General features: G+C 38.8%; 1 protein-coding gene across 1 annotated transcript in view; it reads left to right on the top strand.

Annotated features, from left to right (window-relative positions):
• KDM5A (lysine demethylase 5A) overlaps positions 1-16,462 on the top strand; it is a 95,929-nt gene that overhangs the window by 27,848 nt on the left and 51,619 nt on the right. The window contains exons 6-10 of the mRNA XM_032254393.1: positions 2,398-2,503; positions 3,695-3,786; positions 4,402-4,560; positions 6,005-6,124; positions 10,351-10,509. Coding sequence (XP_032110284.1) covers positions 2,398-2,503; positions 3,695-3,786; positions 4,402-4,560; positions 6,005-6,124; positions 10,351-10,509 — 636 coding nt within the window. The remainder of the gene's footprint in view (positions 1-2,397; positions 2,504-3,694; positions 3,787-4,401; positions 4,561-6,004; positions 6,125-10,350; positions 10,510-16,462) is intronic.

Below are 16,462 nucleotides of genomic sequence, written 5' to 3'. Positions count from 1 at the left end.
TCTCTCTCTCCTACCTTCTCCTCTCTCTTCCCTTCTCCCCTCCCCTCCCCTCCTGTTTTTTGGAGACAGTTGTGGCTCTCCCACACAGGCTGGAGTACAGTGGCACAGTCTTGGCTCATTGCAACTTCTGCCTCCCAGGCTAAAGTCATCCTCCCACCTTTGTCTCCCAGGTAGCTGGGACCATAGGGGCACACCACCACCCAGCTGATTTTTGTGTGTTTGTAGAGACAGGGTTTTGCCGTGTTGCCCAGGTTGGTTTCAAACTCCTGAGTTCAAGTGATCTGCCTGCCTTGGCTTCCCAAAGTGCTGGGATTGCAGGCATGAGCCATCGTGCCTAGACTTAAAAGCCTTTGAGTGAATCAAATGAATCAAACTCCTTGATTTCTTTATTTCTTTTATTTATTGTTTGTTATGTACTCTGCTTTGATAGTGGTAAAGAATGTGTAGTGTTACATTTATCATTGGACTAATAGTAGGAGTTGGTTACAGTAACCAAATCAGTCTACTGAAGTTTAAAGATAGACATTGAAATGGCATCTAGGTTTTGTACTTATATCATCTTTTATTACTCTAGATTGCATATGTCGTTTGTTAGGTAACCACAGACTTATAAAGTAGTCTGTATTTTATCCTGGTTTATGTTTATGCTTACTCTTTATTTATACACTTAAAATAAATATTGGCTGTTTACTTAGTCTACATTCAGAGATTATGGTTAATCTTAATTCAAGACTTAATACTAGTATCTGTCAGGGTGCTCTCACTTTCAAGTATTAGAATGCAGATGATAGTAGCTTAAACATTAATAACTAATTTTTCACATAAGAACACACTTTTACCTAAGATTTTCAGAGGTAAGTAGTTCTAGGATTGGTCAAGGACCCAGGCTCCTTTCCATCTTTCTGCCTTGCTTTTCTTCAGTGTGTGGGTGATAAATTTCCTCCCAGTAGTAGTATGGCTGCTGCAGAGTCCAGCACCATGTTTTCACCAGACTGAGTCCCTTAGCAGGAAGGAAAGGAGTTGGGGCAAAAGGGCTTACTCTTTAAGATGATTTCCTCTTTTTTTTAAAGACAGGGTCTTTTTCTGTCACCCAGGCTGGAGTGTAGTAGGACAGTCACGGCTCACTGCAGTCTTGAATTCCTGGGCTCAAGTGATCCTCCTGCCTCAGTCTCCTGGGTAGCTAGGACTTCAGGTGCGTGCCACCTTGCCCAGCTAATTTTTAATTTTAATTTTTTTTTTTTGGTAAAGATGGGGTCACTATGTTGCCCAGGCTGGGAGAAGCTTTCCCATTGATTGATTGATTCAGTGTCTCACTCGTCTGTCACCCTAGGTGGAGTGCAGCAGTGTGATCTTGCCTCACTGCCTCAGCCTCTCAAACTGAAGCGATCCTCCAACCTCAGCCTCCTGAGTAGCTGGAGCTACAGGTGCACACCACTGTGTCTGGCTAATTTTTGTACTTTTTGTAGAGATGAGATCTCCCTATGTTGCCCAGCTGGTCTGTAACTCCTGAGCTCAAAGGATCCACCTGCCTTGGCCTCCCCAAAGTGTTGGGATTACAGTTGTGAGCCACTGTGCCTGGCAATTTCTCATTTATTTAAGACAGTCTTTCCGGGGAGATTCCAGTACAATTTTTAATGTCTCACAGGCTAGAACTGAATCACATTCCCACCACTTTGTTGGTCACCACCAACAAAGAAAAATGAGGTTAGCATGATTGGCTTAGGACAGTCGGAGTTCATGTCCTGAGATTCCCTCTAATCAAATACAGGTGCCCAGTAGCAAGTTAGAAGTGGGGATTTCTGGCCGGGCGCGGTGGCTCAAGCCTGTAATCCCAGCACTTTGGGAGGCCGAGGCGGGTGGATCACGAGGTCAAGAGATTGAGACCATCCTGGTCAACATGGTGAAACCCCGTCTCTATTAAAAATACAAAAAATTAGCTGGGCACGGTGGTGCGTGTCTGTAATCCCAGCTACTCAGGAAGCTGAGGCAGGTGAATTGCCTGAACCCAGGAGGCGGAGGTTGTGGTGAGCCGAGATCGCGCCATTGCACTCCAGCCTGGGTAACATGAGTGAAACTCCATCTCAAAAAAAAAAAAAAAAAAATAAGTGGGGATTTCTCTTGTTTGATAACCAGTAGTGTCTGTCTTTAGACAGCTTGACACCTATACTTTTATGAGTCATAGATGAATTTTATTTTGTGGAAAAGAATCTGAGTGTTGCACAGTGTTTTGGTGACTGTTTTCGACTGTGGTAGTGAGGCAGTGAGTGGATTTATAGAAAATAAATCCAATAATTTGTTCTTTTGTTTTGAAGATGATCCTGAAACTTTTCTTGGGTAGCAAAAATAAATGCCTGAATTAGCGTAATGATGCTAATGTGAATTTTGCTTATTTTTTAGTCAGAATCTGGAGATGTGAATAGAAACACAGAACTGAAGAAACTTCAGATTTTTGGGGCTGGGCCCAAGGTTGTGGGCCTGGCAATGGGAACAAAAGATAAAGAAGGTAAAATTTGTTATTTGATCATGAAAAGAGATAAGGTTCAATATGGTTGTAAAAAGATTCAAATAATACTTGAATTGCCATCTGTGCTGGGAAATTCTTAAGAATTGTAAAGTTGCAGTGTGGTTTCTAGGCAAATCGCCTTTTAAATGCCAGATGTCTTAAATTTAAGATGTGAAGAGCAATATTATGTTGAATTTTTATGATTTTTGAAGAGATAATTTTTCTTCTTTATGTCAAGTATATGATACAGAAATGTATTGCAGTTTCTAAAGGCCGATTTATGAGAGAATGGTGGAATTAATGGTTCTTACCTAGTGATCTAAAGCTTTTAACTCTTAGTATCAACATATACTGGGGGATACTTAGAATTTTAAAATCCTAACCATAATTTTGATTTTTGAAATAATTGTCCTTGATACATTATGACTGTTAATTTGAATAAACTGTTTTCTTCAGTAAGTCTAGTACTCTCAGCTTCACATGTTGGAAAGCTTTTTGTGGGTAGAACTGCTCATGCAAAGATCAAGTTCCACTATTCTCTGTATGTAATGTCAGTTTTAAAACTGTTTAACAAAGATTAGGCTGAATATGTTTTGACTATATAAGAACGTAATGAAATGCTACAGTCACAAATATTAATTACCATGTACTTACATTTGTAGTTAAGTCATACAATTCAGATTGTGGACTGAACTCTAGAGGATTAAATAATATTGTTCCATCTCTCTCAAAACATCCCATGGAATAAGACTTATTGAATACATTATAACAATGATCATATTTCCTTTTTAAGAATTAAATACTTTATTTTTGTTATTTTTGTAATTACAGTATTGGTTGGCAACAGTTTTAGAAATTAGTCCCTGACTAATTTGGGAGTCCTTCAAGTAATACATACAGGTTGTATGTAGTACGTACTGCATACAAATATAGCATTAATGGGTAAGCTCTCTGGAGCTTATGTGACTGGATTAGAATGTAAATCTGCCTGGCTGTGTGATTTTGAGCAAGTTACTAACTTCGCTATACCTCAGGTTCTTCATCTTCAGTGAGAGATAATAAATAGTGTATCTACCTCTAGATAAACAGTTACACGATTTTAACTATTTTAAGTAATTTTAAATTGTGTCTGGTTCAGAGTAAGCTCTCAACATTAGGTTTTACTATTATATTATAACTTTTTATTTCAAGATGAGGTCACCCGAAGACGAAAAGTTACCAACAGGTCAGACGCATTTAACATGCAAATGAGGCAACGGAAAGGCACTCTCTCTGTTAACTTTGTAAGTATATTGGGGTCTGTCAGGGAAAGCATCTATTTTTATTATGGTTTTGTAATTTTTATCCTGGTATATCTTGGTATGTGTTTAGTTTGTTCATTTGGTTAGAAGACTTGATGGCAAATCTATGAAGTTACAGCTTTTGTTTATGTTATTAACCTTGCTTTGTCCTACATAGGTAGGCTGCTTCCTGTAAGTCATATACCTGTGTGTAACCAAGTGAGAGCATGAAAATGAATCTGTATAAATTGTTGAGTTCTATTATAGACAGTCTCAGTATTCATTCTCTATCAAAGAGTATTTGTATATGGGAAGAATTACATGGTATTTGAAAAATATATATAAACTGATTTTCAGATACCCGAGATTTGTAGTCTTTCTTTATTCTAACAATTTGATACACTTTTATTAGCTTGCTTGTAAAAGCTCTGAAAGGAAATTTAGGGAGTTTTATGAAAAGCTGTTTAAAAATAATTATTTGATGGACATTTAGGGTTTAAGTTGTGTTTACTTTTCAGTTACATTATTTTGTTTGCTTCAGCTAAGGAGTTCCTGGTAAAAATTTAGTATTATTTATTATAGAAAATAGACTTTTATTTATTTATTTATTTTTAACAGGTTGATCTCTATGTTTGTATGTTTTGTGGCCGGGGAAACAATGAAGATAAATTGCTTTTGTGTGATGGATGTGATGACAGCTATCATACATTTTGTCTCATTCCTCCACTACCTGATGTGCCCAAAGGAGACTGGAGGTGTCCTAAATGTGTCGCTGAGGTACAAGCCTAACCTTTATGAATCCTTTTTTAACTAAAAACAATAATGCATGCATATATACATACATATAAACATGTTCCCAAATATGTTTCCTTTTCTCATTCTCTCTTCATTATGTAGTGTTTAAAATTTCCAGGACTTAAAAAAGCTATATTGAATGGAAATGTAACAATTGTATTGTGGTAGCTTACCTTTCAAAGGTTCTTTTTCTGACTGTTGGTTAGGTCATTCTGCTTATTGCTGCAGATGATGAGACTTCTCAGAATATTTGTATTACTAGACCACAAAAATGAAAAAAAGCATAGATTGTTTTTTCTCTATTAATTAAAAAAAAGTATAACCAGACATGAAGGTATAGAACTTGGGATTTATGCTTCCAGTTTCATGCTATTAAATAAACTGAAGGTATCTTTTATTTACTTACTATTTATTTACTTTTTTGAGACAGGGCCTACAGCCTCTCAGCCAGGCTACAATGCAGTGGCGTGATCTCAGCTCAGTGCAGTCTCTGGCTTCTGGGCTCAGATGATACTCTCAGCTCAGACTCCTTACAGATGTATGCCACCACGCCCAGATAATTTTTGTATTTTTTGTAGAGATAAAGTTTTACCATGTTGCCCAGGATTGTCTCAAACTCCTGGGCTCAAGTGGTCCACCTGCCTTGATCTCCCAAAGTGCTGGGATTACAGATGTGGACCTTGTGCTGGGCCCTGATGGTATCTTTTAGCTTGCCCAAATTTTGACTTGATTTTACTAAATTTTTCTTAGTGAAAAATTGTAGTATTGTCCTTGTCATAAAATGCCTAGTCTGTTTACTTATTTTAACAAAATGCTGTTATAGGACATTAAAGAGAAGGATTTATTGGGTGTATCTAGATGCATTCAAAGGTCTGTTAGGGCCTTAGAATTATTACTTATTTACTATTCTCAAGGTTAAAGAATTCAAGGCAATTCTACTCTAAGTGAGTTATTTGTGTTAAGACATTGGTCATAGTGATTGATAGTGTGAACAAAGTACTCTCTTAGTCTGATACCCTCACAATCCTGTGACTATCTCGTTATCCATTACCTTTCCTTCCTCCATGAACATTTATTTTCTCCATGGCCAAAACCACTGATATGCTAAGAATGTTAGGCATCCCTAGGCTTGATTCCAAGTCAGTAGTCCTTTAGGTGCTTGTAGTGCCAGAACTTAATGTTACCTCTGGATCTAAAGCCGTCTTAGTACCACCTTCCTATTGGAAGGCTGTGACAGTGAAGTTGAGGCTCTAGAAAATAACTTCCTGATACTGTATTGTAAGTAGCTAATACTTGTTTTGTTGTCTAGGGTTGATTGGATTTGCTTTACCTAGGGAAATGATGAAAGAATGTAGTAACTAAGAGCTTTAAACCTTTCTTCAGTTCAGTTTTAGTGAGTTAATCTTAGATATTTTTTTCTTTCCAGGAATGTAACAAACCTCGAGAAGCCTTTGGATTTGAACAAGCTGTTAGAGAGTATACGCTTCAGAGCTTTGGAGAAATGGCAGATAATTTTAAGTCTGATTATTTTAATATGCCAGTACATGTGAGTAATCTGTCTTTTAGGTCAGTCTGGGGAGGTACAAAGATTTATCTGAGTCCAAAGCCTTCAGTTTCCTCTTTTATTATTATTATTATTATTATTTTTTTTTCCCATTTATTTATTTTTTTGCTATTATTTTGTAGAAAACAGGGACAGCATGAAAAAGATGATGGAACACTACATCTTAAAATTAGGGCCCTGATATCTAATTCTTTTTCTTTCACTGTCTAATGTGGCAGTTTGTACACCTTGTTGTAAAATCTTTTTTTTTTTTTGAGGTGAGTCTTACTCTGTCACCTAGGCTGGAGTGTAGTGGCGTGATCTTGGCTTAGTGCAGCCCCCTACTCCTGGGTTCAAGCTATTCTCCTGCCTCAGCCTACTGAGTCACTGGGACTACAGGCACATGCCACTATGCCCTGCTAAGTTTTGTATTTTTCATTTTTTTGAGGTACCAGAGTCTCGCTCTGTAGCACAGGCTGGAGTGCAGTGGTGACATTTTGGCTCACTGCAACCTCCGCCACCTGGGTTCAAGCAATTCCCCTGTCTCAGCCTCCCAAGTAGCTGGGACTACAGGTGTATACCACCATGCCCAGCTAATTTTTGTATTTTTAGTAGAAATGGGGTTTCACCATATTGGTCAGGCTCGTCTTGAACTCCCGACCTCAGGTGATCCACCCGCCTCAGCCTCCCAAAATGCTGGGATTACAGTTGTGAGCCACTGCACTGGCCAATTTTTGTATTTTTAATAGAGACGGGGTTTTACCATGTCGCCCAGGCTGGTCTTGAGCTCCTGACCTCAAGTGATCTGCCCACCTTGGCCTCCCAAAGTGCTGGAATTATAGGCGTGAGGCACTGCATCCAGGTGCAAACTCTATTTTGATTCTTGAATTGTTACATTAGTCCTCTATGAATAATTCTTTACAGAAAAGCATAAAGTATTGGGCAGTTGTTGCTTTTCTTTAGTTATTTGTACTTCAGCGTTTGCTTCTTTTCCTAGTGTATCTTAGGCTTTTTTAGTCCCTATCAAGTAATTTGCTGTAGTTATTAAAATTTAGTCTTGCGGTAAAGACTTGGAACCAACCCAAATGCCAATCAGTGATAGACTGGATGAAGAAAATGTGACACATAGATGCAAGATGGCCGATTACTAGCAGCTCAGGATTGTAGCTCCCAGAGAAAGCGCACAGAAAGAGAGGACATCACACTTTCAGAAGAATTTTTGTTGCCCACGGGACTAGGAGATTCCCAGTAGAGGAGCCCCACGGGTCGCCAGTGCGACTCTTGTGGCCGGCACGGTGGTTCTCAGTGCAGAGTAAACGGGACTGGGTCCCCTTTTGATTGACGTTTGGAGCTCCAGGAAGGCAGAGTCACCCATTTACCTGATTGAAAGGGATTCAAGAGGGAAGCCAGATCGGAGATTGCTGAGCAGAAAAGCACCACGAATCTTAATGCCGCTGTTTTAGCCGGTGCGGTGGGTTGCTCAGATTTTGGCACTGGGAATCAACAAGTTGGATGTCCACTCAGACCTAATTTGAAAGTTGGCAATCACAAAGACGACAGGTGGATAAACTCACAATGATGGGAAGAAACCAGCGTAAAAAGGTCGAGAATACCCAGAATCAGAATGCCTCTCCTCCTACAGGGGGATCACAGTTCCTCATCATCAAGGGAACAAGGCCTGATGGAGAACGAGTGTGTTCCATTAACAGATTTAGGCTTCAGAAGGTGGATAATAAGGAACTTTTGTAAGCTAAAAGAACATGTTCTAACCCAGTGTAAAGAAACTAAGAATTTTGAAAAAAGATTTGACAAAATGCTAATGAGAATAGACAATTTAGAAACGAAAATGAGTGAGTTAATGGAACTGAAGAATACAATATGAGAACGTCGCGAAGTATGCACAGGTTTTAACAGTTGAATTGATCAAGCAGAAGAAAGGATATCAGAGGTCAAAGACCTACTTAATGAAATGAGAAGACAAGAGTCGAGAAGAAAGAGTAAAAAGGAATGAACAAAGTCTCCAAGAAATATGGGACTATGTGAAAAGACCTAATTTACGACTGATAGGTGTACCTGAATGTCATGAAGAGAATGAATCCAAGTTGGAAAATATTCTTCAGGATATTATTCAGGAAAACTTTCCTAACCTAGTAAGGCAGGACAATACTCAACTCCAGGTAATCCGGAGAACACCACAAAGATATTCCTCAAGTAGAGCAACTCCAAGGCACATAATTGCTAGATTCACTAGGGTTGAAATAAAGGAGAAAATTCTGAGGGCAGCTAGAGAGAAAGGTCAGGTTACCCATAAAGGGAAGCCTATCAGACTTACAGCAGACCTCTCAGCAGAAACCCTACAATCTAGAAGAGAGTGGGAGTCAATATTCAATATCCTCAAAGAAAAGAATTTTCAACCCAGAATCTCATATCCAACCAAACTAAGCTTCATAAATGAAGGAAAAATAAAATTTTTGACAAACAAGCACTCAGAGATTTCATTACCACCAGGCCTGCTTTACAAGACCTTCTGAAAGAAGCACTACAAACAAAGGAACAACAAGTATCAGTCATTCCAAAAATTTACCAAAACGTAAAGAGTATTTCCATAATGAAGAATTTATGTCAACTAATGGGCAAAAATAGCCAGCTAGCATTAAATTACAATATTGAACTCACAAATATTAATATTAATCATAAATTTAAATGGATTCGATGCCCCAATTAAAGATACAGACAGGCAAACTGAATAAAAAGTTAAAAATCTATTGGTACGTTGTATCCAGATCTAACTCACAACAAAGACTGAAAATAAAGGGATGGAGGAAGATTTATCAATTAAATGGAGAGCAAAAAAAAAAAAAAAAAACCAAAACAGGAGCTGTAACTTTTAGACTTTAATAGTAACAAAGACCAAAAGAAACAAAGAAGGACATATAATGGTAAAAGGATCATGCAACAACAGGAGTTAATGATCATAAATATATACGTACCCAATATAGGAGTACCCAAAAACATAAGACAAGTTCTTACTGACTTATAAAGAGATTTGGACTCCCGCACAATAATAGCGGGAGATTTTGACATCGCATTGTTAATATTCGATGGAGCAATCAGATAGAAAATTAATAGGGACATCTATGATTTGAATTTAGAGCTGGAATAAGTAAACTCAGTGAATATTTATAGAATTCTCCACCGCAGGTCTATAGAACATACATTTTTCTCAGTATCATATTATACCTATTCTGAAAGTGACTACGTAATTGGAAGTAAATTACTCTTCAGTATTTGCATAGCATCTCACAGACTTAAATATTGGTTGGCTGTTTGTTATTTTCTTCCCTTATTCCTTCCTGTCTCTGTTGTTAAGTACAATTATTGGCATAAAAGAGGTTTTTAATACCTTTTTAAGATTGCATTCCAGCCTGGGCAATAGAGCAAGAATCCTGTTCTCTCTCCCCCTTTTTCTTTCTTCTTCTTTCTTTAAAAAAAAAAAAAAAAAAAAAAAGTGACACATATAAAAGATGAGTGCATGCCCTTTGCAGGGACATGGATGAAGTTGGAAACCATCATTCTCAGCAAACTAACACAGGAACAAAAAACCAAACACCACATGTTCTCACTCATAAGTGGGAGTTGAACAATGAGAACACATGGACACAGGGAGGGGAATATCACACACGAGGGCCTGTCAAGGAGTGGGGACTAGGGGAGGGGTAGCATTAGGAGAAATACCTAATATAGATAATGGGTTGATGGGTGCAGCAAACCACCCTGGCACCTGTATACCTATGTACAAACCTGCTCATTCTTCACATGTATCCTAGAACTTAAAGTATAATAAAAACAAAATGCAATTTTGTGTTAAAGTCATAAAATAGAAGCTATTAAAGAAATTTTAGTCTTGCTATTTACATTCCTTATTCCTCCTTGATTTCCTGGTTCATCTTTGTCCTTACTTGGGAAGCAGTTTCATTCAGAAAAGGGCAGCACAGTTCATCATGGTTTTCTGAATGTCTGAGTTGTCTCAGCTTTTTCCTTTTCTCAGTGGAAAAAGGAAAAAGGTGAGACAACTTAGACATTCTAGGATCTCAGGCTTCTCTGCTCTAGGGAATGAGAAGATTTTTAATCTTGTCATGGGCTTGTGTTTACTTGACCTGTGTATTGTATTATAGTGGGTTATAGTTACAGCAGTTTAATAATTTGTCATCTTTGTTTTCCCTGTGTAGATGGTTCCCACAGAACTAGTAGAAAAGGAATTTTGGCGGCTGGTAAGCAGCATTGAAGAAGATGTTATTGTGGAATATGGAGCAGATATCTCCTCAAAAGACTTTGGAAGTGGATTTCCAGTGAAGGATGGGCGGAGAAAGATGCTGCCAGAAGAAGAGGTGCAGATTTATCCAAACTTCTGCTTATTACCAAGCTGATTTAGCTCTTGCATAGAAAGCTACATTTCTTTATCTTAAGGGACCTCATTAACTTAAAATATTAAGTATGTAGGATTTGACAGTATAAATCTTCGGTTTTAAAAACAATGAATTCAGAATACTTTAAAAAATTATTTAACTCTACATTTATTTATTTATTTATTTATTTACTGAGAAGGAATCTTGCTCTGTCGCCCAAGCTGGAATGCAATGGCGTGAACTTAGCTCACTGCAACCTCTCCACCTCCTGTGTTCAAGTGATTCTCCCGCCTCAGCCTCACAAGTATCTGGGATTACAGGCATTTGCTATCATGCCCGGCCAATTTTTGTATTTTTGTAGAAACAGGGTTTCACTATGTTGGCTAGGTTGGTTTTGAACTCCTGACCTCAGGTGATCCACCTGAACCTCCCAAAGTGCTGGGATTACAGATGTGAGCCACCACGCCTGGCCATTAACTCTGCTTTTTTTTTTTTTTTTTTTTTGTCTGAGAAGGAGATTTGCTCTTGTTGCGCAGACTGGAGTGTAGTGGCATGATCTCGGCTCACTGCAACCTCCGCCTTCCGGGTTTGAGCAATTCTTCTGCCTCAGCCTCCTGAGTAGTTGACATTATAGGCGCCCACCACCATGCCTAGCGAATTTTTATATTTTTAGTAGAGATGAAGTTTCATCATGTTGGCCAGGCTGGTCTCGAATTTCTGCCCTCAGGTGATCTACCCATCTCGGCCTCACAGAGGGATTAGAGGCGTGAGCCACCATGCCCAGCCTCCATTTCTCTTTTATGGCCACCTTTTGGTGTTAGCTATTTTTAGTTCTAACAGTCTAATTCCTCTGTTTTGTGTGTGTGTGTGTTTGTGTGTGTGTGTGTGTGTGTGAGAGAGAGAGAGAGAGAGAGAGAGTTAGTTTTTAGTGTTACTTAGTTCTATTCTATTCTCGCCATATTGATTTTTTTTCCCCTTGTGTCATGGTAGACCACAAGTTAGGATAACAAGGTAACAAGGTTAGGATAATACCGATTAGAGAATAAACTTTGGGTTTTACCAAGGGAGAAAGAGAATGATTATAACAGAATGGAGAACCTAGATTATATAGGGATGGTTTTTACTGGAACAGTTCAATGTTGGAATGTATACATGTTTAATGTCACTGAATTTTAAGCCTGTTTAAGTATCTGTAAAGAAATGCATCAGTCTGACTGTCTTCACACTCTTTCATTGGCAAATGGAAGGTAGTGATTTCATTATTAGAGATTTCATTTTTTAGTTTTTGCCTTTTTCTGAATTTTGTTTCTGTTCTGAATTTTTAAATTGTGCTTGAGCATATATTTATATTTTCTAAGCTTTTATAGATCACAGAATTATTACTGTTTTTTTTTTTTTTTTTTGAGACGGGTTTTCACCTTGTTGGCCAGGCTGGTCTTGAACTCCTGACCTCGTGATCTGCCCACCTTGGCCTTCCAAAGTTCTGGGATTATAGGCATGAGCCACCGTGCTCCTCCAGATCACATAATTTTTAAAGATTATTTTATATCAACCCTAAGTAACTAATATTAAGAATGTAAATACTAGTCTTAACCCCATTATTGAGTTTTGTATGAATTTTATGAAAACATACTCATTTATCTATTTCTACTTTTACTCTAATTTCATGTAAGAATGTGGAGATATGCAGGCTTACAGCTGTGTGTGTGTTAGGAGCAGCTTTTGTCCTTGATAGTGATTATTAGATGGGCTGGGAATCCCAGCTACTCGGGCTGTTTGATGTTTTCTGTTGTTGAGTAGCATATTATTATTATTTTTTTTTGAGATGGAGTTTCGCTCTTTGTTACCCAGGCTGGAGTGCAATGGCGCGATCTCAGCTCACTGCAACCTCCGCCTCCTGGGTTCAAGCAGTTCTCCTGCCTCAGCCTCCCGAGTAGCTGGGACTACAGGCATGCACCACCATGCCCAGCTAATTTTTGTATTTTTAGTAGAGATGGGGTTTCACCATGTTGACCAGGATGGTCTCAATCTCTTGACCTCATGATCCACCCGTCTCGGCCTCCCACAGTGCTGGGATTATAGGCGTGAGCCACCGCGCCCGGCCAGCATATTGTTTTTAACATTAGTGGCTTAATAACAAATACTCATTATCTCATAGTTTCTGTGGGTCAAGCATTTGTGATAATGATCGTTTTTTAATGATACTTCTAGCTTGGAGTCTCTCATGAGGTTGCCATGGGACTATAGTCTCTTTAAGGCTTGGCTGGGGCGAGTGGATTTGCTTTCAGAGTGGCTCACTCACATAGTTGTTGCCAGGAGGCCTCAGATTCTAGCTATGTAGGCCTCTCCATAGGGCTACTATGAGAGCCATATGGAGTTGCAGTGTCTTTTATAACCTAACTTCGGAAGTCAGACTGTTTGGCCAGGTGCTGTGGCTCACACCCATAAACCTAGCACTTTGGGAGGCTGAGGCAGGTGGTTCTTTTGAGTCTAGGAGTGCGAGACTATCCTGGACAACATGGCGAAACACTGTCCCTACAAAAAATGTAAAAATTAGCCGGGCGTGGTGGCACACACCTGTAGTCCCAGCTACTCATGAGGCTGAGGTGGGAGGATCACTTGAGCCTGGGGAGTTTGAACCTGCAGTGAGCTATGATCGTGCCACTGTGCCCAGCCTGGGCAGCAGAGTGAGATCCTGTCTCCAAAAAAAAAAAAAAAATCAGACTTCATAATATCTGCAATATCTTATTGGTTACTGGGTGAGTCCTGTTCAGTGTAGTTGGGGGTTATACAAAGTTCTGAATTTCAGGAGATGAGAATCATTGGTGGTGGGGGGTATATTAGCTGGCTGCTTTTATTATTTTTTATGTAACAGGTGGTTGCACAGCCGGCCTAGTGTGACTTATTTGTCTGCCAACTGTGACTCTTTGCATTAAGTAATTTTTGGATTAACTGGTTGGAATTATTTTGCTAAATGTCCTAAGTTTAAAACTTCTCTTTTTAGTTTTAAATAGTTCGAAACATTGATTCCTGGGCATTTTAAATCAACCAAACTATGAAGAGACTGGCAATAAAGCCTTTTTTCTTGACTGGGTCACAGATTTGCTATTTATTTTCTTTTGTTTTACTCAGGACTCTGTTTTTGTTGTGAGATGGTATGAGGCTGGGCGTGGTGGCTCATGCCTGTAATCCAGGCACTTTGGAGGCCAAGGCAGGCAGATCACCTGAGGTCGGGAGTTCAAGACCAGCCTGACCAACATGCTGAAACCCTGTCTTTATTTAAAAAAAAAAAAAAAATGGTATGCGAGAACCCATTTATGACAAAATGATTTTAGGGACTAACTAGACAATGTGTTTGAAATTTTTAAACTTTTTATACTTTATATAAATTTATTACTCTCTGAAAGTTACTTTGTTAAAATAGATAACTACCAGCTTTCCACTGGGAATTAAACGTTTGTATTGAACTTCTGTAATATGAGTTATCCTCTTGGTGTCTGATAACACACCTCCTTTCTGGTATCTTTTTTTTTTTTTTGAGATGAAGTTTCACTCTTGTTGCCCAGGCTGGAGTGCAATGGCACAATCTCAGCTCACCACAACCTCCGCCTCCCAGGTTCAAGCAATTCTTCTGCCTCAGGCTCCCGAGTAGCTGGGATTACAGGCATGTGCCACCATACCCTGCTAATTTTGTATTTTTAGTAGAGACAGGGTTTCACCATGTTGGTCAGACTAGCCTTGAACTCCTGACGTCAGGTGATCCACCCACCTTGGCCTCCCAAAATGCAGGGATTATAGGCTTGAGCCACTGTATCTGGCCTGTGGTATCTTAGTGTGGTGGAAAAGTACTTCTGAAGTTGTGTCTTATGAAGATAGTGTGCTCTACAAACAGGGCTTCTGAGAAATAAAAGTAGCTATAGGACTTGAAATGTTGGGAAGATTTTTTTCTGCTTGTCCTCCTTGCTCCATATTGTCATTGACTAAATTTTGTTAATTAATTTTTAAAGTTTCGTATAGGATAGGAGTCTTTCCATTCCCACTACAACCATTGTTCTTTAGGTCCTTATCACATGTTGAGATGATACTGTGGTTGTACATCACTGTTGTATGACTACAGTATCATCTTGTATTTGCTGTCTCTAAGACCATCCCCAGCTTCAGAGATATTCAAGGAGGACTCATGCCTATGATTTATTACAGTGAAATAATTCAAAGCCAAATCAGCAAAGGGAAACAATGCATGGGCAAAGTCCAGAGGAAACCAGGCACAAGCTTCCAAGAGTTGTCTTCTCAATGAGATTAGCTAGGATGTGCTTAATCATTCCAGTATCAAATTATGGCAACACATCTGAAGTGTCCCATACCAGGAAATCTTATAGATACTCAGTGCCCAAGGCTTTTACTGGGGCCTTGTGACATGAGCACCTTTTGTGAAACACATACCAAAATTCCAAACTCCCAGAAGGAAAGCATGTTTTCAGCATAAATGACATTGTCGAAATAGTCTGGGGCACTGTGAGTCACTCTTATTTAGGGGAAGTTTTATATTAGTGTAGGGCATTGTTACCATTCAAATTTCTAGATGCCAGCCAAGGGCCAAAACTTTAAGCAGGCTTTTCATAGGACAGCAGTCTTAGGCCTGCTGTGTTTATTCCTTTGTGCATACTGCTGCTCTCTTTAATCTCTCTAATATATTGCTTTTACTTGACATTTAAGTTTGCTGGGTCAGTGGGAATTCATTATGTAATTTTTGTCTACTTTTGTTTATATTTGAAATTTTCCATAATTAAAAGTTTAGTAATAGTGCAGGCATGGTGGCTCATGCTTATAATCTCAGCACTTTGGGAGGCTGAGACGGGCAGATCACTTGAGGTCAGGAGTTTGAGACCAGCCTGGCCAACATGATGAAACCCTGTCTCTACTGAAAATACAAAAATTAGTCGGGCATGGTGGCAGGTGCCTGTAATCCCAGCTACTCAGGAGGCTGAAGCAGGGGAATCGCTTGAACCCAGGAAGGGGAGGTTCCAGCCTTGGTAACAGAGTGAGACCATGTCTCAAAAAAAGAAGTTTAGAAATATTTGATTCTGTGTTTATCATATTGTTTCATTTTTCAAAACTTTTATTTCCCTTTTGAATACAGGCTAAATCTAAGCTTCCCAGTCCAAAATTTAAGATTAAAGATCTAATATTTTTTTCTAGTGTTATTTCCTGTATTTTTGAGTATGACTCTGCCTCTTCACTAGCTAGACTAATATATTCTCCCTATAATTTACCTTTTACATTCTTGTGGCTCTTCCTCCTAGAATGTTTGGCTCTTCCTCCTAGAATGTTTATTCAAATCTTATCTGTCCTTCAAAGCTCAACACGATTTCTTGCTTTGCTATAAAGTTTTCCTAACAGTCTTTATTAGTCCATTCTTATACTGCTGTAAATAAGTATATATATATTTATATTTATATAAATTTAAATATATATATGTTATATAAATATATAAAGATGGAAGCTGGGTAATTTATAAAGAAAAGAGGCTGTACACATTCCATAGGCTGTACAGGTAGCATGGCTGAGGAGGCCTCAGGAAACTTTCAATTATAACAGACCATGGCCAGAGCAGGAGGAAGAGAGAGAAGCCGGAGATGCTACACACTTTTAAACAACCAAATCTCACGAGGACTCACTATCATGAGAACAGCAAGGGTGAAATCTGCTCCCATGATCTAGTCACCTTCCACCAGGCCCCTCCTCCAACACTGAGGATTACAATGCAACGTGAGTTTTGGATAGGGACACAAATCCAAACCATACCACAATCCTAACCCATGATGTTCACTGTTTTATTGTCCTCTGAAGAACTGTTTTTCTTTTATCTATATTTGGTGTTTTATATGTGTTACCTTCTGTTGTACCTTTTTTTTTTTTTTTTTTTTTTTTTTTT

The sequence above is a fragment of the Sapajus apella genome, unplaced genomic scaffold (assembly GCF_009761245.1).
Source record: "Sapajus apella isolate SASKATOON/1434 unplaced genomic scaffold, GSC_monkey_1.0 scaffold86, whole genome shotgun sequence".
Classification (NCBI taxonomy): Eukaryota; Metazoa; Chordata; class Mammalia; order Primates; family Cebidae; genus Sapajus; species Sapajus apella.
The sequence above is the reverse complement of the archived record's forward strand: the minus strand, read 5'-3'. Positions and strand labels throughout refer to the sequence as shown.